The sequence below is a fragment of the Microtus ochrogaster genome, chromosome 19 (assembly GCF_000317375.1).
Source record: "Microtus ochrogaster isolate Prairie Vole_2 chromosome 19, MicOch1.0, whole genome shotgun sequence".
Lineage (NCBI taxonomy): Eukaryota > Metazoa > Chordata > Mammalia > Rodentia > Cricetidae > Microtus > Microtus ochrogaster.
This window is the reverse complement of record NC_022021.1, coordinates 45,936,492-45,958,837: the sequence shown is the minus strand read 5'-3', so window position 1 is coordinate 45,958,837 and position 22,346 is coordinate 45,936,492. Positions and strand designations below refer to the sequence as shown.

The 22,346-nt window shown below is 49.7% G+C and overlaps 1 protein-coding gene across 1 annotated transcript in view; it reads left to right on the top strand.

Annotated features, from left to right (window-relative positions):
• The first annotated feature begins 421 nt into the window (after positions 1–421).
• The window catches only part of Ankrd33b (ankyrin repeat domain 33B), a 60,450-nt gene continuing 38,525 nt past the window's right edge, over positions 422–22,346 (top strand). The window contains exon 1 of the mRNA XM_005356670.2: positions 422–979. Coding sequence (XP_005356727.1) covers positions 623–979 — 357 coding nt within the window. The 5' untranslated portion in view covers positions 422–622. The remainder of the gene's footprint in view (positions 980–22,346) is intronic.

The following is a 22,346-nucleotide window of genomic DNA, read 5'->3' as shown; positions in this document are numbered from 1 at the left end:
GTCGTGTGGCTGCAGGAGAAATTGCTCCTCCTCCAGCCCCGGGGCTGGTTACAGAGCACTCCAGGGAGTGAGAAGGGGGTGGCTCTCCCGCCCGGGACAGGTACTTTCCGACTCAAGGAAACTCGCTCAGCTCTCGGCGTCCCGGGACCCCTTCAACACCGGGGTCCCCAGGGAGCCGCCCTGGGAGGGGCGGGGCGCCCTCTGTCCCTCACGTTGGCTTTCAGCCTCTCGAGTTACAGCTTCAGGTTCTCCCGCGCGTGTCTTTCCTTGCTCCGGGAAAAAGCGGCGCGGTGGCAGTGGCGCGGTCAGGAGAGGACCGCCGCTGAGCTCAGGACACCAGCTGTGAAGGCGCCCCGCCCGCCGCTCAGCTTCCACCCCTCCCGGCGGCAGCGCAGGGAAAGCCCCCGCGGCTCCGCCCACCCCAGGGGCTTTTCTCCAGTCGCCAGTGACTTTGCTTCGGGAGCGCAGCCGCCTGGCGCCGCTTTCCTCCAGGCTGGAGCTCGCAGGGGCCCCTGGCTCTTCTGCGAACGCAAGGGGCAAGAATCGGTGACCTCGGGGCGCGCCCCGAGTCCGGGTCCCTTAACCCGCACCCCAGCCCCCGGCCCGCGCCTAAGCCTCCAGCATGGTGCTGCTGGCTGGGCCCGGGCCGGAGGGCGGCGGGACACACTGCTTGTCGTCCCCGCAGTCGCCGACGCCACCCCGGGGAGCGCAGACAGGGGAAGATCCAGGGGACTACGAAGAGTACGAAGACTTCTCGAGTCTGCCGGACACCCGCAGCATAGCATCAGACGATTCCTTCTATCCTCCCGGAGGCGAGGAGGAGTGCGGCTCAGGGAGCGCCGAGTGCGTCCCGGAGGGCGTCCCCGAGGCGGCGACCCTTCTGCGCGCCGCCTGCACCAACGACGTGGGGCTGCTGCGGGCGCTAGTGCTGCGCGGGCCGAGTTCCGAGGAGGTACGAGAGACTGACCGCAACGGCCGGGTAAGCCTGGGTTTGGGTTGGGTCCTCTCCACTCTCCTCCCTCGCCCAGACCCCCGTGGCACCCTATTTCTGGATTGACTGCCGCCCAGAGCACCCTTTCCCTCTTGTGTGGCATACGGTAATGGTTCACTATTTTCTCTGCTCAGGGGCGGAACCTGAGGAAGATGACCCATCCTAGCTTCCTAAAATGTATCCCGGTCCCGGTCTCTTTCCCGCCCCGGGGATCCCCTACTTCTCCCTGGAGATTGGGGGGGAGGGTCCGGAGTCCCTTTCTATTCAGTGCCTTAATGACTGCTACATTTCCCCAGGCCCCAGGTAGGTGACGGTCTCTACTCCTCTGCGGGGGACCACCTTTTCCTACCCTCGCTCTCCAGTCCCCGCCCGCTGCCCTTGCCTAACACGTTGGTGTCCGGAGTAAGATCTGAAAGCTACAGTTCCTTTCCTTACCCAAACCGCCCTGTCTTCCCTTGCTTCTCTTCTCCTAAAGGCCCGCGCGGCGACCTGCCAGCCTTATCTGCGGTCACCGCTGCAGGTCGAAGCCTGCGAGCCCTCACAACCACCCTTCAGGCTGGTCCGGTGCTGTGCCGCACAGTAGCGGCTCGCACTGGGGGGTCGGCAGTCAGGGAAGTAGGGAGCGAGGCAGTCTACATTAATTATGCCAAGGCTCAGAGAAAAAGCAAGAAAGTTTCAAAACAGGAAAGGAAAAGTTGGAGAGCTCTTCCCGCTGACCACGGACAAGGAAAGTGACCCCATTAGTCTCTTCTGGGTGGACAAACAAGCTCACCTGATTTCCATGTTCCCGGAGGCCCCGGGGTTTCTGCAGACTCAGCCTTGGACAAATTAGGGACGCCTGTGCTTCTGCTTGGGCGTCACAGCTGACGGAAAATAAGCGCTTTAATATAGGGACGTGGTGACCCCGTGCCTTTGGCTTATCTTGGGGCTGTGTGTATGCAGTGGTTTGCCTCTGACTGCAGTCTGGGTCAGACTTTGGCAAGTATGAAACCAGTGTGTCACTTTCTGGCTTTCGATAACCCGGCAGCACTGAACTTGGAGGAACGGTTCGTGCTTGTGCTATGTCAGGGAGACCTGTATGATGAGGGCAGTACTACCCTGGTGCCCTGTGGTGGCTGTTCCAGCTAGCATGCCGTAGGAGGAAAGACTCCAGAGGCTGTTTCTCTGCTCCACTTTCAGTTTAACTAAGCGAGTTTTCCGGGTCAGGTGTTCCCAGTAGAAACCTCTCCTTTCTGAGCAAGCAGAGCCGCGTCTTGAAACGATCGCCTGTGACCTAGGGCCTCTATGTTTGGGGTGGTCTTCACTGGAAGCCTTCACCTGTGTGTGGCCACTGGCCTCTTCAGGTTTATCGTGCTTTCTGGAGGGGGAAGGGCGGACAAACAAACAATAATCAAAGTTTGAAAGCCGCCAGAAAAGCTGAGAAGTCAACCACCCGGGAGGCTTGAGCAGGGCAGCTCAAATTCCAGGACCCCTGTAGAGCTCCTCCCCCGCCCAGCCCGGGGCCAGGTAGGAGCCTCTGAGCAGTTCCTGTTTTCTCTTAGAGAGACGGTCCCTTCTGCACAGTTTGTGAGCCTGAAGTGCCGCCCGACCGCGGAGCCTGGAGAAGTCCGGCAGACTCGGGCCTCTTTACCTTCTCCCCCCCCCCCCCATTACTCCGTCATTTGCTTCTTCTCTCTTGTTCTAAAGAGAATGTAGTCCAGCCTGTAGTCCTTGTGCTAGGTATTTTGCTCTGTTTTTTTCCCCCCTTCCCTTGCTTATGAAGATCGAGACTGAAGGGCCTTGGTTCTGCTTTGAGCCTCCACCTTTTTGTATCCATCAGATGCCCCTGGAGACCCGAGGAAAGGGCCCTGGGCTTTTTAATCTCTGTGTCAGAGGACTAGGTCCATGTTCTGTGGACCCTGTGAAAGCAACAGACTGCATTCTTTTAAATTATTTTTATTTTATGTGCATTGGTGCTTTGCCTGCATGTATGTCTGTGTGAAGGTGTCAGATCCCCTGGAACTGGAGTTACAGACAGTTGTGAGCTGCCATGTGGGTGCTGGGAATTGAACCTGGGTCCCCTGGAAGAATAGCCAGTGCTCTTAACTGTTAAGTCATTCCTCCAGCCCCCAGATTGCATTCTTACCATTAGTTATTAAGGAGAAAGCAAGAGACTTAGGGAGTTGGGTGGCAGAAGACATTTTGGTCAGGTCAGGCAGGTGGAGTCAGGGGCTGGTGGCAGATGTACTGTGGTTTGGTCATGGCCTGGAATCGGAGATGAGGGGCTGTGGGAGACAAGGCTAGACAGGGGCCACCTAGGCAAGGTGAAGAGTACCCAGCCTCTCTAGCTGCCTGAGAGTCAGCTCTCCAGGGACCCCTCCAGTCTGTAGCAGTTCATGTGCCTTCTAGTGATCACGTGACTCACTCCCTCACTGTGTGTCTTTGTCTTAGGGTACTTTCTCTGGAAGGCCTTTCCACGCCCCCCCTCCCCCCAATCTAAGCCCAGAGCTGGCTTAGCTATGTGTTGAGACACCAAGGACTGAGATTGTCCCTTAGATGGTCATTTGAGCACCAGGAGGACTGTCTTTGGGCAGAAAGGGGAAAAGTACAAAGGTCCTGCCTGAGGCAAGAGCAGTGAGTGTCCCAGCCTGGTCTATGGGTTGATCATTTGTCCTAAAGTAAACTTTAAAGCAGGTCTAAGAGCTTTGGCGGAATAACAGAGGGGCGGTGACAGCTGGTGAGTGCCTCTGAAGCAGGGCTTCTCAACCTGTGGGTCGAGACCCCTTTGAATAACCCTTTCATGGGAGTCATATGTCAGATATTTATATCATGATTCATAAAAGTAATAAAATTACAGTTATGAAATAGCAACTAATAATTTTGTGGTTGGGGGTCACCACAACATTGGGAAGCTGTATGAAAGGGTCGCAGCATCAGGAAGGTTGAGAACCATGGCTGTGGAGGCTTTTGGAGGCTGTTGGAGTTGCTGAATAGCCTACTTCTTCAGAAGCCCAGTCTGAGTTACGGGTAGCTGAGGACCGCATGGGAAACTAGGGGATGTTACTGGCCATGCAAATTTGCTGCCAAATCAGTGTTCTGGAAGGATCTCAGGACCGACTGTGTAGCATTTAAATATTTATCACTTCATTTTCCAGGAGCACTGAACACATGCTCTTTTTGTTTTTGGGCGGAGGTTGTTTGGTTCCTCTCATTAAAGGATGAAACCCTCCAGAAACCCTTTTCCTAATGGTTTTCTTCACATCATAGCGTGTAAGTCAGGCTTACTCCTGCAGTCCTTCATTAACAGCAAGATGGAAGACATATTTGTATCATTGTAGTTGTGGTGGAAGGGCAGGCTGATGTCAGACTCCTGGGCCAGACTATGTCTTTGAAGCCTAAAGTGCCTCTGTATGGCGACATCTCAGGAAATTTCCCAACGTCACTGTTCATTTATTACCAACACAGCAAAGTCCCCCAGCGTGGGGTGCCTCCCCTCACGCAAGAGGCTTGCATCTCCTGTTTTACAGGATACTTGGGTGTGATCAACACTCTCCCCTTGAAACGCAATTGAGAAATTGGTTGCATATTTTTAATGAAGGATTTATGATGAATGTAGGAATCCCCTCTTTTTAAAGTGAGGGTCACAGCGTTGGAATTCATGCACAGTCAGTCCTCCATCCTCCTAGGCCTCAAATGCCCTGTGCATGCATAGAAACTGGCTTACTTACAGGGAAGCTAAACTTTCAGGTCTATGCTAGTTACTATGGAGAGTGGGTTCTGGCCTCGACCCTCCAGCACTTGCCAGGGGCCAGGGCACATAGGGAAAGGCTTCCTTTGCTGTTGTCTGCCTCCCATCTTGTCGTAGGAACATTGTGATCGATTACAAGTCCCACAGTATGGAGCTTGATTTTATGTGGGTCCAAGGGGTTCAAACTTTGGTCCTTGTGCTTGTGTGGCCAAGGCTTTACCCACTGAGCCTCCTCCCTGGCCCACTGTGTTCTTGTTTGGGTTTCACTCTGGACTGTCAGGAAGGAGAGAAGGGGGCATTGGATAGTGTTGTACTGGGAACTCCAAGGATTGCATTAAAAGTGAATCCGCTCAGCTTTTGGGAACCTATTCTCTAAGCCTCCTTCTGCCTTGTTGTAGGGAGAGGAGTGTTGTCCTGGTCAGCTTGATGTGCCATGCTTTGTTGACTCCCGTGGAAGGCCTGCTCCTTTCTGACTGGAGGAGGAGAGGATTGGGGTGGGGGTCGATGGAAAGTGGGGAGAGGGAACAGGAAGAGAGAAGGGGGGAAACTCTGGTTGGTATGTAAAATAAATGAAAACATTTAATACTAAAAAAGGTGAATCAGCTCAAGTGATGAAGTGAGCCTGGGGAGACTGGGCCTGTGGTAGGTGGCCAGCTCTTCCTCCTCTGGTGACCTTGGGCCTAGCATCCACAGAAAGGAGCTTATAGGTTAGGTATGAGGATATCAGTTTTCTGTGGTTGTGTAGTGTTTTATATGTTACTCAGCCCTGTGTACCTACAGCAAATATACTGAGAAAAATATATTAGTCTGGCTTCATACGTGTGCAGTTTCCAGCCCAAGCTCCTATAGGCCTCTCACTTTCTGCCTCTGCGTGCTGCATGGCCGGGACTGCAAGGCCGTGGTCCAGGAAGTTTCCCTGAATGCAGCAGTAGGCCCCTTGGTCTTGTAGTCTCCTTTGAGGACTATAAGAACCTCATGCCTAGCCCCACCTTCTGTTTATTAGGAGTACTACCAAGTTTTTAACCCAGGGGCTGTACAGAACATTTACACAAGTCACAGCACCATGGAACTCACCCCGAGGGAACCCCAGGGGTTCAGAAGTAACCGCTCTGCTGAGGCTAACCAAGTGCAGCCTATGGAGGCGAGATTTTCCATTTGCTCCCAGCTGGTGGCGAACTGCAGATGGCAAGACCAGGATGGTCCCTGCTGATGACTCATCTCTGCTCCTCGTGACCGCCTGTCTTCCAGCAGGCTGGTCCTGCTGGCTTTCTGTGGCACACGCAGGTTCGGGAAGGCCAATTTTGGCCCAGGTTTAATTCCGCTTCTGCTGAAGTAAGTCACAGGTCAAGTTCAAGTGGAGACAACAGACTTTTCTCTCAGTGGGGAAACTGTAAGCTGGGGGTGCAGGGGAGAGAGACTCTTCTTGCTGTCAGTCTACTGTCAGTCTACCTGAGGGAAGATGAGGTTAAGTCTAGGACTACGATGTGCCCTTCCCTGGCACATCCATCAGATTTCAAGCCTTTGGATGTTTACCTGCTGAGCAGTGGTATGTGTGTATGTGTCTATCTGAGTTCATGGCAGGTAATTGGGCACTCAGGAGGTCACGGCTTGAGGGCAACCCTGTTAGAGCAGTGTGGTTGTGCTGGCGGGGTTGCTCTCTGTTGGCTTCTCTGAGTTGGCTTAAAGATGCTCATTCAGCCTCCATGTTTCCAGGATGCCTGGGACTTCCAGGCCACTGAAACAGTTTTTGACTCAGAGTTCAGCTTCCAGGAGGCAGTGATGAGTGGGTGGTTATTTCAGAACAGGTGAGGGGGTTGACAAGATGGCTCAGCAGGGAAAGGCGCTTGCTACAACCTAAATTTAATCCCAGGAGCTGTCATAAGGGTGGGAGGAGAGAATTGACAGGAAAATGTTGCTCTCTGACCCTCCCCACATGCATGCCGAGTCGTGCGTGCTCCAGGAAATGGTTTATCTTGGCTCACAGTTTTAAAGGTTTCAGTTCACAGTCACTTGGGCCCGATGGATTAGGCCTGTGATCGCACAGTACAACGTGGTGGGAACATAAGGTAGGGGAGGCTACTCACTTCATGGCTGTCAAAAAATAGAGAAAGAAAAGGGGGCTGAGGTACTATTATTCATTCAAAAAGTTTTTCCTAATGGTCTAACTTCCTCCCAGTAGGCTCCACCTCCTAAAGTTTTATCACATCCCAGTAGTGATACAAACTGGGATCAAGCCTTCAACACATGAGCCTTTGAGGAACGCTCAGTGTCCATTTATAGTGAGATAATGTATAGACCCCTTTCATTTCATAGGTGCTAACAGGGGAGCTCTGGGGCAGGCAGGAAGGCTCAGAGGATAGAGCCACTCGCTGCCACATTCGAGAATCTCAGTAGTCCTCGACTTCCATATACGGGCTCTGGGATGTTAGCCCATGGGGTGTTAGGTACATCCTCGGTTGGATGTCTAGCTGGCAAAGGTTTTCTCCCACTGTGTTGACTGCTGCTTTTCTTGATTGACTCTTGTTACTTTTGCTGTCCAGAAACCTCTGGGTTCCATGTGGTCCTGTTTTCGATTGTTGGCCTCATTGCCTGAGCAACTGGATTCCTATTTAGACATCTTGACCTGTGTTTGTGTGTTACAGTGCGCTCTCTCCTGTCTCTTCCAGCAGCTTCAGGTTTTCCATGGAGGTTTTTGATTCATTTGGAGTTGGTTTTTGTACAGTGAGAGATAAGGGTCCAGCCCCTTTCTTCTGCACATGCACATCCAGTTTCTCCGACGTCGTTTGTTGAAGTTGTTCTCTTCTTGTTAGTGTCTTTAGTCTTTGTAAAGAATTAGGTGGCTGTGGTTGTGTGGGTGTAAATCTGGGTTCTCTAGTCTATTTACATGTCTGTTCCTGTGCTAATACCATGTGGTTTTTGTTGCTATAGCTCTGTAGTTTAGATTGGGATTGGGTATGCTGAGGCCTTAGTCTTTTTGCCTAGAATTGCCTTTAGCCCTCCCTTTTAATTTCTTGTGGACCACTGTTTCAGCTTATTGGGGTACGAATTCTAAATCATAGCCACAGGGCATACATAAGCCAAAAATAATCCCTTATGTAAAACAATATGTTATCTTATTTTTTATTAGAAAGAATAAGAAGAAAACAAGTTGTTGAATTGAGCAAAGGCAATGTGTTTCATTCAAGAAGGTAGGGAAATAATTCACGTAGGCAGTCTGGTGTGTGTGTGTGTGTGTGTGTGTGTGTGTTTGTATACACATGTATACACGGACACACACTCATGTGTAATCAATGCCATTGTGATCTTCCTCTTGCCTTCCCTTAGCTTCCTGATCTCCATGGAAAGAATTCAGATGAGATGCACAGAATGGTATGCATGGTGTAGGAATTTATTATGGAGTAAATTGCATCATTCCCAGTGGGTGAGGTTGTCCAGTGGCCGAAGAGACCATTGCAGCAGAATACTCTCAATGGCTGAGCATGGGCCATGGCCAGAGATACTACTCTGTAGGACACTCTTCCTGGGTGAGCATGAAGAGTGGCCAGAGAGCTCATTTTCCCAGCTTATGTTTCAGGTAGATTTTATACTATTGTAAAAGTCTCTGAAACAGCCTTCCCAATGGTCATTTTCCTGTCAGATGATTGACAGGCATGTTTGGCTTGACTCTCCCAGGAGGGAACAATGGTCTGTAAAATCTCCTGTTAGATAGTGTCTTGAAGGAGTCAGAATTCCTGGAAGCAGTGCTAGATACTGATAGATTGGTGACCTTCCAGGAAGTCCAGAATGTCATGTCTCCTCCCAGGGCCAGAGCTAGAACTCAGGTCCCTTTCCTTTGGTGGGTCTTTTGAGTCTTACTGCTCCAGTTCTTGGTTTTTACGAGGAATTAATTAGTGAGGGAGGGGTCGATCCATACCCAATGCCTGTCAAGTGTGCAGATACCTACGTGGACACCTAGCAATGCTAAGGGAAAGGACTGGGCAGGGAGGGTGACGGGTAGGAGCCACAGAGTTGTGACGAACACGGGAAAGACGAGTGTGAGTGTGATCCTAGAGCCTTTTGTCACACTCAGGATCTTGCGTTGTAGATGAGGTAAGATATTAAGGATTTGGGAAGAGAGATGGCTTAGAGGTTGAGAGTTCTTCCTGCACTTCCAGAAGCCTCAAGTTGGGTTCCCAGCACCTGTCCTGGGATGTCTCAGCTGAGAGAGGCACAGATGGGTGTGTGGATGATGAGGTGGGAGTATCCATCTCCTTGTGCTTGTGGGAAGTGTCAGTTAAGGCTGTTGCATTTATAGTACCCGTTCCTCCAACAATATGTATTTGTTGTTTGTTTATTTAGTTAGTGATGCTGAGGTTGGAGCTTCAGGCCTCATATTCTAGGAGAGTGTTCTTCCATGAAGCTGGTTAAAATAGAGAAGTTGGAACACCTAGTACAAGCCTGTAATCTCAGTTTCTGAGGAAGTTGAGGCAGGAGGATCAAATGTTCAAGACCAGCCTGGGCAACTTAGTGAGACTCTATCTCAAGAAGTCAAAAGAGGGGCGCATCTCAGTGGTAATAGTTCATGTAGCATGTGGGGCCCTGGGCCCAGTGTCCAGTTCTGGAAGTGGGGGAGGGAAACAAGGAAGCCATACCGAGGAAAAGAGCTCACTAAAATCTGTGACACTCCTGGATAGTGTGACTGTAGAGACGGAGGACTCTAAGTTGGAGAAGGCAGAGCTGCCGCAGAAAGACAACTGGGGGAGCCCCCCGGGGATGGGACAGTTCTGCACCTAACATGTGTGGGTTAAAGTGCACGGAATTAAACACAGGCATGCACACGCCTTCACACACATTTGTATATGCACATACATACCCCCACACAGAGGCACACAGACACTCATACACACGTATGCATGCTCCCTCTCACACAATGCATGCTGCACATACCCTCACACAGAGGCACACAGACACTCACACACATGTATGCATGCACCCTCTCACACAATGCATGCTTGCATCCTTCCACCCACGTGTGCATACACATACATTCATATACTCCAGTACACATTTGCGTGGACACACTTTGACATGGCGTATATGCACATACTCTTGCCCACCATGCATGCATACATATACCCATAAACACACATGCTCACACGTAACCTACTTGCAGTACAGGTACAGCTTGACTCCATCCGTGGTTTGCAGCAGTGTCAAATTCCTGGTAGTACTGTTGTGTCATACAGCAGGGGTACTGGCATCAAGGACAAACGTTGAAGAGTGCAACTTCCTGTGTGCCCGTTAACTATTTCAAGACGTTAGTGGGGGTTCCCCCTTGATGCCACCTTCACTTTCTGCTTAAATTTACCTTTGGTGACGTGGCTGAAATGAACCCGGCCCAGAGTGTGGGTAGCAGAGCTTTCCTATTCTTAGTGTCTCGAGTCTCCCTAGGCTGCTGACCCAGGAAGTGGCCTTTTGGCTATGGAAGGGTCACCCCAACCCAGACTGCTGAATACAGATGCTGCAGCTTCAGGTGCCCTCTACCACCAGATGCTAGCCCTCTTATCGTCTCTGTCAACTGCTGTGACTGTTGTCTGCTGGATGCTATGCGGGCTCAGAGCAGGAGTGAAGCCACAGTTGAGTGCTCATCTTTATCTTTCCAGTATCCTTCCCACACCCCCTTCCCGCACCCCCTTCCCGCACCCCCTTCCCGCACCCCCTTCCCGCACCCCCTTCCCGCACCCCCTTCCCCCACCCCCTTCCCACACCCTCTTCCCATACCCCCTTCCCAGGCCTTTCTTCTGACTGCTTGGGCAGGAGTGCTCAAAAATAGTCATCTGCTCTTTTTTTAAAATCTGTCTTTAAAATATATATAAAAAACAAAATCTCTTTCATATATATTTCACATGTGAAATATATATGAAAGAGATTTTGTTTTTTTATGATTTTATAATCTTTTTATTGCACTATACATTTCTCTCCGCTCCCCTCCGCTCCTTCCCTCTCCCTTTCAACCCTCATCTGTGACCCCCACGCTCCTGATTTACTCAGGACATCTTGTCTTTTTCTCCTTCCTATTTAGATCCATGTAGTCTCTCTTAGAGTCCTCTTTGATGTCTAGGTTCTCTAGGGTTGTGGATTGTAGGCTGGTTTTTCTTTGCTTTATGTCTAAAAGCATTTTAGATTCAACTGTTGAGAGTTCTCTGTTTAGGTCTGCACCCCATTTTTTTACTGGATTATGTGTTCTTTTGATGACCAATTTCTTGAGTTCTTTGTTTATTTTGGACCTCTGTCTGATGTGGGGTTAGTGAAGATCTTTTCTGTCAGCTGCTGTTTTGTCTTATTGACCGTGTTCTTTGCTTTACAGAAGCTTTTCAGTTTCAGGAAGTCCTATTTATTAGTTGTTGCTCTTAGTGTCTGTGCTACTGGGGTTGTATTTAGAAAGTGGTCTCCTGTGCTAATCCATTCAAGTATACTTCTTACTTTCTCTTCCATGAGGTTCAGAGTAGTTGGTTTTATGTTGAGGTCTTTGGATATCAACAAGTAAAAGAATGCAAATAGATTTATATCTATCATTATGCACAAAACTTAAGTTCAAATGGATCAAAGACCTCAACTTAAAATATATTTTTAAAGATTGATTTATTTTGCTCTTTTGTGGGTATGAGCTCTTTGCCTGATGCATGAGCACCATGTGCATGCCTGGTGCCCTCGAAGGTCAGAAGAGGGCTTTGGGTTCCTTGGTACTGGAGTTAAGATGGTTATAAGCTACCATGTGAGTGCTGGAAACCAAGCCCAGTTCGATGCATGGGCAATGAGCATCTTTAGTGGCTGATCCAATGCCAGCCCTGTAAAACAGTTTTTATACTTATTTGTTTTCTTTGTATGTGCATGGACAGATGTGTACCACGGTGCCTCTGGGGGTCAGAGAGCCACAGGGAGGCATCAGTTCTCTTGTCAGGCTTGGCAACAAGCTCCTTCTCCCACCGAGCACCTGCTCTCTGATCTGGTTTCCTGTAGGTCTGAAACGGAAAGGTCCATGGGAACGGCAGCACCTTCCCATGCTTCTGTGGGGATACATGAGGTCCTTAAATAGGAAGCTTTCGCTCGGTGGTAGATGTTCGGGTGGCAGCTATGGCTTCTGGGAGTGAATTACTATCCAGGTTGTTTCTCAGTACTGTTGGCTGCACTTTAGCCTGGAATCAGGTGGAAGCAAAGCAAATATTTAAGCCAAAAGAAGTAATTAAGGAAATGGAGCTGGTTGTGGTGGGGTGGCTTACACCTGTAATCCTAGCATTTAAGAGGCTGAGGCAGGAGGATTGCCTGCTGTGAATCTGAAGGCCAGTCTGGGCTGTAGTGTGAGAGACTTTGTCAGGAAGGAAAGGAAGGAGGGAGGAAGGGAGAGAGGAAAGGAGGGAGGGAGGGAAGAAGGAAGGAAGGGTAGGAAAAAAATGTAAGCTGGTGTGGTACATGTTGTAACACCAGCCCTTTGGAGGTAGGGACAGGAGGACCAGGAGTTCAGGGTCATCCTCGGGTATACAGAGAGTGGAATTCTTGCACAGCCATGTGCCAAGGGCAGCTGTGGCACACACCCAGGTGCACCCGGATTCGGAGCGAGTGGGCATTGAGGTGTTGCTGTGGTGAGCAGAGGAGAGGCAGATAGGACTGGAGGCATAGCCAGACCTTGGAGGAAGGATCGCTGAGGGACTGCAGCTGTCCTGTCAGTGATGGCCACAGGTTTTCATCTTCCTGCTTTGCTGGCCCATCCAGGGTCTGAGGTTGGGGTCAACGAGCGGCTGTGGTGGAGTTTAGAAGTTTCTTTCAACTTCTGTTTCCCTCAGTGTGGGCCCAGGGCCAGCCCCAGAGGACCCTCCCCGCCCACTCTGCCGTTTCTGCCTAATGCTTCAGCATCGCTGCTTGACAACTCGGGACAATCGTCACCTGCTAAGAATAGCCGGCAGTGACCTGCCTGTCCCCCAGCTGTGGCTTGTAGTGAGAACATGGGTGGGTTTCTGGAAAGTGAGTCCCAGGTGCAGAAAAGCCAGGCTCACTCACCTAGTTAATAATTGAGCCCAGCTTGCTGAACTGTGGTGACCTTCTTCTCCCTGGTGTACAAACATCCTGAGCAGGCTGGAGCATTTTCCAGAAGTTTCTCTTTTTTTTTTTTTTTTAAAAAAAATTATTTATTTAGTATACAATATATGCCTTCAGGCCAGAAGAGGGCACCCGACCTCATTACAGATGGTTGTGAGCCACCATGCGGTTGCTGGGAATTGAACTCAGGACCTTTGGAATAGCAGGCGATGCTCTTAACCGCTGAGCCATCTCTCCAGCCCTTCCAGAAGTTTCTAAGGCCCTCAGTGGGCACTGTGAGGCAGGGGAAGAAGAGACTCTTGCACATTTTGTCATCTTTATGGCCAGTTTCATGGTGGGCTGCACCAGGCCTTGCTGATTGGTTGGCTGTGATGGTGGGGGTTCCCCCAGCAGGCACCAGTTGGACCAGGCATTCAGTTTACACTGGGTTTTTGTGTTTGTGTGTGCACGTACGTGTTCATCTGTGAGCGTACACTCACTGAGTCGGTGCACGTGGAGACTGGACGTAGGTCGGGCCGCCTTCTGTGATCACCTGATCACGCCCCGCTGTGGTTTTAGAGTCAGGGGACTCTCACTGAACTTGAAGCTCTCCCTCCGTTTTACCCAGACTGGTTAGCCAGTGAGTCCAGATCCACCGGCCTCTGTGCCCTTCATCCTTCCAGGACCGAGGTTACAGATGTGCACACATCATTCCTGTCGTTTACATGAGAACTGGGGATCCAGACTCAGGTCCTAATGCTTATGTAGCCAACACTTTATCCCCAGTGGGCCTTCTTCCAGCCCTGCTGCATGCGCTTTGTCATACGAAAGCAGCAGGGGGACACAGAACAGAGCTGTCTTCTGGGGGGGGGGGGCACAGAACAGAGCTGTCTTCTGGGGGGGGATGGTCTTTAAGGGGGGTAAGAGTCCTGGTTAGAGTGGGGAGGGGAGTTAAGGCTTCTAGCTCCTGTCACAGGAGAAGTAAATAGATTCTCTAGGACACTCTGACATTAGACACACTAGAGAAACTGGTGACTTTGTTTTTAATAAAAATGATCATCTCTAGCCAGGCATTGGTGGTGCACACCCTTAACTCCAGGACTCGGGAGGTAGAGGCAGGTCGACTCAGGGGAGGTAGAGGCAGGTGGATCTCTGTGAGTTTGAGGCCTGCATGGTCTACAAAGCGAGTTCCAGGATAGCCAGAGCTGTTACACAGAGAAACCCTGTCTCAAACAAAACAAAACAAAACAAAACAAACAAAAAAAATCATTTTTAGTTTCCTTTTGTGGATCTGAATCCTTTGGTTTTATTTGCAGGGAGGTGTGGAAGCATTTGGGGAGATCATAAAAAGATAAAGCCTACTTCGCTTGTTAGAGGCTGTCACTCACAAGGACTGAAGTCCTGTGAACAAATTTATTGGGGTCTCCAACCCTGAAGACACTCCTTTTATTCCTTAGCTTTAGTTCATGGAGGGGACCTTTCATCATGCTGGCTTTGTTTGCTTTGGGTTGGACTGTGTGTGGTGTGCACACCAGCAAATGCAGGAAGCCTCTGCATTTCTCAGTGACACAGAAAGTCACTGCTGAGCCGTGGCCTTCCAAGAGAATGGCCGGCCATGTCGAAGCTTCTGCTGTGAGAACAGCATCGGATGCTGAAGGGATAAGAAGAGCATTGTGTGTTTGAGTATCTCTGCTGCAGAAGAGACGTGCAGTTTGAGAACGCATCAATAGAATGGTATGTGCACGACTTTCCAAGCCATTTTTCTTTTTCCTTTTTTTTATTTTTTTATTTTTGAGGTTGGCCTTGAACTGATTCTGTCCTAAATTCAAAGTGATCCCCTTGCCTCACCCTCATGTGTGCCAGGATCACAAGTGTGTTCCCCTCTCTCCAGCTCTGAAAGTCACTTTTACTTAAAACAAAACCAAAATACAACAAAAAGCAAAACCAAACAACCACCCCCAGAAGAAGTCTCGGTCAGAAATTCGATTCTCTGCTGCTTCCTGCTTGCAGCCCTGTATCTCACCTGGCTTCCCACCTGCCTGCTTCCTGGCCCCTCCTGGACCACCTGGTCTACAAGCCTTCAGTTCTTTCCTTCCCTCCGAGGCCCTTTCCCGAGTCTAGTCTCTTCTTCCTGTGCAGTCTCATTTTCTGAATCAGCTTGGCTAGCTGTAGTAGTGACGCAGTTAATCAGACACCGGTCTAGGTATTGCTTCCTAGGGACTTGGAGCTGTGGTCAATATCAATATCAATATCAATATCAATATCAATAGTCACCCTTCGTAATGTGAGAGGGTCTCATCTGATCAGTGGGCTCTTTATACACAAAGCTAGAGGTTTTCTGAAGAAGAAACCCTGCCTCTAGCTGTCAGTGCTGCAAGGTATGATGGCTCTAGCCATCCTAGCATTTGGGAGGCTGAGGCAGGGGGATTTGGGCAAGTTCATACTGAGTTCAAGGTCAGCATGAGTTAGAGTAAGACCCTGCCTCTAATGCACAGAAACAAAAGCAGGGCTTAGGGGATGACTCGGTGAGAGAATGCTCACCACACAGGCACAGAGACGTGAGTTAAGACCCCAGCATCTATGCAGAAGCTGGCTGTGGAAGGTGCGAGTCTGTTTAATTGGACCGTGATGCTTTCTGTCAACCTCTGACCTCCGCCTGCATGCACATGCATATGTGCCCTCCCACACACACCCACACATGCCTGCAGGAATATGTGCGTGCAACACCCATAACACAGCACAGACAGACAAGCCGAAACCCAGCAGCCCCGCTGCATGAACTCCTGCCTATCTTCAGCCTCCAGGGCTGCCCTGTGGGTTTTGGACTTGGCCGACCTCACAGTCATGTGAGCCAGCTCCTTAAAATAAATCAATCCACGTTTGAACCTCCTATTGGTTCTGTGTCTCCAGAGAGCCCTGGCTGGTTGCTTCTTCCTTAGCTTAGCAGTGTGATCTGCTGCTGGCCAAGCCTCCAAGCTGCCGGCTCAGCTCCGGCTGCTGTCCTGAGGGTCTCTGACAGTTGGATCAGCAGGATTCCTCCTGTCTGATCTCTCCCACATCCCACATTGCTGCTGCCTCCAGGCTTAGGGGTGTAACCTGCGCGGCTGGCGTGGGCTTCCCAGAATCCCTGGGCCAAAGCTCTGCTGTAACTGCTAGAAATTCTTGATGATTTCAGACTGGGGTCTACCTTGCTGCCTCCTTCCTCTTCCTCCTTCCTTTTCTTTTTCCCTTCTTCCTCTTCTCCCTTTCCCGCGTCTCCTTCCCCCCTCCTTCCCCTCCCCCCCCCTTTTTTTAGATGGGAAGACCATCCTCTGCATGGTAGGATGTTTAACAGTGTCCTGACAGTTCCACATTAGATGATAGGATAAACTCTCTCCCCAGTGGTGACAAATAATACTGTCTAGACACTGTCCAGTGTTCCCTAGGGACACAGCTACCTTGGGGTGAAAATCCCCAGCTAGAGCAGGTGGACTCTTGGGAGTGAACTCTGTCTCAGGTACAATTGCTTGCTTCCTTGGCAATAACAACAGTTTGGTCAACTGGTTTTCATTTACATATTCTTTTTCCTGACATTCTCCTTGGTGTGCTTTGTTTCTTGAGAAGTGGCCCGGGGTAACCCAGGATGACCTTGAGAGAACACTTCTAAAAGTTGCAGAACATAGATGTAGATTGTAGAAACATAGTTGCAGAACATAGATGTAGATTGTAGAAAACTGCCTATTGGCTTCTTCTGGACATTTCCGACACAAACTGTCCTGGTCAGGGGTCCCAGACATGTAAGCTCTGCTGCCTTTTTTTTTTTCTTTTGTTTTTAAACAGGGTCTCATTATGTAGCCCTGGATGGCCCAGAACTCTATGTAGACCAGGCTGCCCTTAAACTCATAGAGATTTGCCTGCCTCTGCCTTCTGAGCTCTGGAGTTGCTGCACCTGGAACGTAGGTGCTCCCCTCCCCCTCCAAGACAGGGTTTCTCTGTTGCTTTGGAGCCTGTGCTGGAACTAGCTCTTGTAAACCAGGCTGGCCTTGAGCTCACAGATCAGATCCACCTGCCTCTGCCTCCTGAATGCTGGGATTAAAGGTGTGCACTATTTGGAATTTTATTGTTTGAATATTGACGCTAGACTATATTTTCCTCTTGGGATTGTAACAGAGTAAATGAACGTGTGAAACTCCAGATTGAGGAGGCTTAAAACCTCTACTCCTCATTCTGTAAAGGACTCCAGATTTCCTTCTCACCCTTCCACAGCTCTCTGCGGCTTGCAGTGAGGGGCACAGGGGGCACAGAGGACAAGCGGAGGCAGCCAGCCTGTGCTCAGGGAGGCTGCAGCTCACGAGGGTGCTAGCTAGAAGCTGGAGGTGGCTGCTTCCTCCCTTCTGTGATTGTGTGATCTGTATTTTCCCAAGAGAGCTGCGACCCTGCTGTGTATGTGTGTGTTTGTGTGTGTGAGTGTGCGCATGGCAGTCTCTCCGTGTAACCCAAACTAATTTGATGAATTTGCCATCTTCCTTCCTTATCTTCCCAAGTGCTGGGACCACAGGCATGTATTACATCCCTGGCATACATTATTATTTTTCTTTTTTACTTTTTCAAAGGGATTTTTTTTAATAACTAGTACTACTTGAAGTTAAAAAGGACTCGCATAAACATGCTAGAGTTTTGAGTTTACCGTGTTTATTTTCTAATACTCTTGAGCGCGTGCACCCACGTTGGGGGTTTCTGGTGGAGAGGATGCTGAGCAGAGGACCCTGCTGCTTTCACGCAATCTGTGTGCTGTTGGGAGAGGAGGGATTTCTGAGATGCTCAAGTAAAACGTGAGAGAACTGCTTCCCGGGGGAGGGTGGTGAGTTCTCAGAACAAAAAGATAAGCAGGCGGTGACACGGGGTCTTGCAGGTTTTGGTTCATGATGAAACTTCCCCTCTTTGCTGAGGAAGAAACCCTTGATGAAAGACAGAAGGGAGAGAAAAACCTCACCGTGTTGTTGGTAGGGAATGACCGTCTTTGGAGGAAATGGTGGGAGCAGCTTGGACTTTTCTAGAACGATGAGGAAGTTAGAGGCGCTGGTGTGGAGTGAAGGACACTGGCGGGAACAAAGGCAGGAGGGACCAGGGATTCACAGTGGTAGCAGCTTCCAGCGATGTGACCACCGCTGTGGGACATACAAGGGTTCGGGGTGTGGCTGTGTGTATGGATGAGGAGAGGCTTCGTTTGCTCTGGGTGGAGAAGCAGGAGGAAGCCTCCATGATGACTGCTTCCTTGGTGCCCGCAGAGAGACCCTGGTCTGTGGCGTGTGACGGGTGATAGTCACCTGTGATAGCTGACCACAGGGGGCGTGTGAGGCAGAAGACAGCTGTAGTTCTAGCCTCACCATGTGCCTGACCCCTCCTCCATCCCCAGGGTATCAGTCTTCCTCCTAGCCAGTCCCCATGACGACCTCAAGCTCTATGAGAATGTGGCTTTCTGTTCAAGTGGCTCCTGAGATTCCTCTGTAATCTCTGTTCATCGCCAGTTGCTTCTGTTTCTGCCACCAGGTGATGATATGGAAAAACCTAGCTGGATGTGGAGAAGAAAGGAGGAGGGTAGCTAGCATTGGTGGCACAGCCAGTGACCGCTACTTGCTTAGAAACCACTGGATTTGATGCAATGTGTTGGGAGCAGTGACACCTCAGATCCTGAATTTCTTGTAAACAACTTGTTTTCCCCTGATCTGAGTGCCTACAGCTGCTCTCAGCACGAGACCTTCAGGAGTTCCTGATGGCAGGAGAGTGGTTTCTGGTGGGTTTCGTTGGGGCGTGGCTATCTCTATATAATCTGCCCCTGAACACAATAAGGGGGCATTCTTGGGGAATTCAAGGATGACTCATATCTCTGTCTCTGTGTGTGTGTGTGTGTGTCTGTGTATTTTAACCTCCAGCCCCCTTGCCCAAAGCTCGGGAACTGGGTGCCAGCGCCCAGAGTGCAGACACGGGGGCACGGTGTGCGGCAGCAATGTTAGAACAGAGTGTACCTGGGATGCCCATTACGTGCCTGTGAGTGTTACTTTCTTCCCTCAATTTTCCAAACACCCCATAAGATGACATTTAGATCAAAGTACTGTTCTCATCCGTCTTTTAGTGCTGAGCCAAGTCTTCCTGTGAGGCACTGGGATGCATAATTTGGAAAGCTGCTCTGTCTTCTGCAGTCAGAGCCAGATTCAAATGTCGATCTTCTCCGGGTAAATACGGGCCTCATACATTTACATCCCCGGGACCTGACTCACGTCTCCTGGTGTTTAACTTCGCAGTGTAAGCGGGTGTCTTTCCCATACATCTACATGTACCGGGACATTATTCACATGGTTGCTGACTTTCAGCTCGCTAGCGGTGTTTGCTTGTCTAAGGAGCGGGGAGACGCTCTTTTGCTGAGACATTTGGGGGCATGTGAAGTTTTCATTGCAAGAAATGGCTTCTGATGTTAATGTTTTGAAAGGGTTTTTAGTGTGGTACAGATTTTTTAGGTCGTGACTCCTGAGGGACCTTGTGGGGTCCCAGTCATGACCCCCCCTATCTGAGTTTCATCCATGATTATCCCTGCCTTTCCCCTCCCCTCAAAAGCACAGAATATGCGAACTCTCCACCCCTCCCATCTCCTCTGCTGCCGAGGTCTGATGGCAGTACCGTCTGGGTCATCTCTCTCCTGCCTCTTTGAGGAGGTCTACAGTTCCAGGTAAAGTCTGTTCCACCACTCTGAGCCTTCGAGAAAGCAATGTGGAAAAGAGGTAGAGCCAACCTGCAGGGGCATGCAGTGTGAACATGAAGGAGATGCCGTTGGGCCTGGGGCTTGCTTGTTATTCCATTGTCACCTAGCACGCACTGACCAAGACAAACTGCCTCCCCCATAAAGGGACTGCCGTGCTTATTATCACGACTCTTATTCAGACCAATACTGCCTCAATATCTAGCTTCTCTCTTGTTCCTGCTTTCTTACCCTTGACCAACGTACCTCAACGCTGCGTCTGTCAGCTCCTGCATTCACGTTGTAGAAAGAGAAAGTCCTGTTCCTTGGGCCACCCTGTGCTCACCATTCCTACTTTAAACCTGGTGAGAGCCGGGCGGTGGTGGCGCACGCCTTTAATCCCAGCACTCGGGAGGCAGAGGCAGGCGGATCTCTGTGAGTTCGAGACCAGCCTGGTCTACAGAGCTAGTTCCAGGACAGGCTCCAAAACCACAGAGAAACCCTGTCTCGAAAAAAAAAAAAAATAAAAATAAATAAACCTGGTGAGTCCAGGATACACCAGACTTTCCTGGGTTTGCCCTGTGCTTTCCCCAAATGATCCAATCTACCTCAGTCAAACCACCTAGCATCCCAGGTCACTCAGACTGTTAAATACCCTTTTCCTGGGCGGTTCCTCACTCGCCGAAGCTGCAAGGGGATTCCACCCTCTTCCAGGTTCTGTGAGTAATAAAGTTAAACTTTATTACTCGTCCCAGCTAGAGTATTCCTCCCCTGCCCTCCCTCATCCGATGTTTCTCTTAATGAACAGCGTTGCACTTTGTGTGTCTCTTAGCTCTTTTTCCTGATCCCTTTTCTTGTCTGTCCATTCTTGGTTAGCCAGTCACTCTTTCACGACTTTTCTCCTTGGCCTAACCTTCTGTTGGTTTTTAAATCCTCTTTTAAAAGTTGCTTTTAACTGACACATGGACCACTGAAATTATACATAATAAAAGCAATGTTTTGGTGCCTTCATGTAGTGGCTGATGCTCCAGTCTGGGTGAGGTCTCTTCAAATAGATGTCACACCCTTATGACAGATACTTTTCAAGACGTGTCCTTCTGGATTTTTGAGATGCCCTACTGGAGCTATGGTTGCCCCACTAGGCAACAGGCCCTGAACTATCTTGGGACCCACTGACCAATCTCCCCCCATCCCTCTCACCTGCTTTTAAATTCTTACAATTACTTCCATATTTAATTTATAATATCTTCCTCTTCCTCCTCCTCCTCCTCCTCCTCCTCCTCTTCCTCCTCTTCTTCCTCCTCCTCCTCCTCTTCCTTTATTTCCCCCCTTTTCAGCTCTGGGCACAGAACCTTCTAGAACCTTGTGCATGCTGACAAGCACTCAACCACTTAGGTATCCTAACCCTTATTTTGTCTACACCGCCCCTTCTGGTTTCAGTCTTTGCTAGAAAAATGCTTTCTTCCATTGATCGTTTTTTTTTTTTTTTTTTTTTTTTTTTTTTTTTTTAGTGTAACAAGTTATTTTAAAATCTAACAGTTTCAGCATATGCTGTCTCTTGGAGATGTCTTCTCTTGGTCTCGTCTCCTGGTTTGTCTGGTCATTTTCCCCCCTGTATTCTATTCTATTGTAGCCCTGGGTGGCTGACCTCCTTCCAGAGAGTTGCCACAGGCAGACAGAACAGGGCAGACTGTTGCAGGCTGTCTTGTGGCCACTGTAAGTCCGTTCTCCTGGCTTGTCTTATCCTTAGGTCTAGCTTTGGGTTTCCTACGGTAATGGCATGCTTTGCATGTTTGCTGTCGCTGGCAGGCCACATCCTTATGTTGTCTTTTCACATTGGATTGTTTTCCTCTGATCCTTTGCTGGCTTCCTGCTTGGTTTCTCTGATTCAGCCCTGTGAGTAAACAGCTGTCCAGAGGGCGCCTGAAGCTGAGCTCAGGGATTTCACCTTTCCGGGGGGGGACTGGGCCTGCCAGACCTGCTTGGCTGGAAGGTGGATGTCTCCACTAGATGCTTGTTTCCTTGAGCCTAGCATTTTAAGATGTAGCTGACTTGGCTGGCCTGGTACTCACTATGTAGACTAAGTTGGTCCCTCTGCCTCTGCCTCTGAAAGGCCTGCACCGCACCCTCGGCTGTAGACCGAAATACTGAGTCATCTTTCTATACGGAGAGGGTCTGCGTGCTGCCCTGTATGGCATCTGAAACCAGCAGTCTCTGGTTTGTTCTGCACAGTTTTGCTGAGGAGAATTTCATTTCTTTAGGGTTTGGGGTTTGACACTGAGCTTCAAGCCACCCTTCCTTCCTTTTTTTTTTTTTCCCCTGTTCTTGTTTTTTTTTTCGAGACAGGGTTTCTCTATGTAACAGTCCTGGTTGTCCTGGAACTCGCTTTGTAGACCAGGCTGACCTTAAACTCACTGAGATCCACCTGCCTCTGCCTCCCAAGTGCTGGGATTAAAGGCATGGACCATTACTGCCAGGCCAAGCCAAGTTTATAGAAGGGGTCGTCTGAATTTCCTCCCAGTACTTTATGGCCGTATGTTTACTGATTCGTTTTTGGGCTTAGGACACCAGGTAAAGATCCGGCCTCGCTTTTCCCCTGAGGCAGCACCAGCCACTGGATAATGTGATTTCTTGACGCTATTTTATCTTTATTGTGAGTACCTGTCGTCTCATTAATGCTTTAACTTAGCTTCTCTGCCTGCTGCGGAGCCGGTGTGTGGCTCACATGCTCGTTAGCTCTTTGCTGGTCTTTGGTTATCCTCTTCTTTACCCATTTGGATAATTATAATATCATAATTACACTGTTGGTACTTCAGGCTGATATTTAATATGCTCCTGTAGATTTTTTTTTTTTTTTTTTTTTT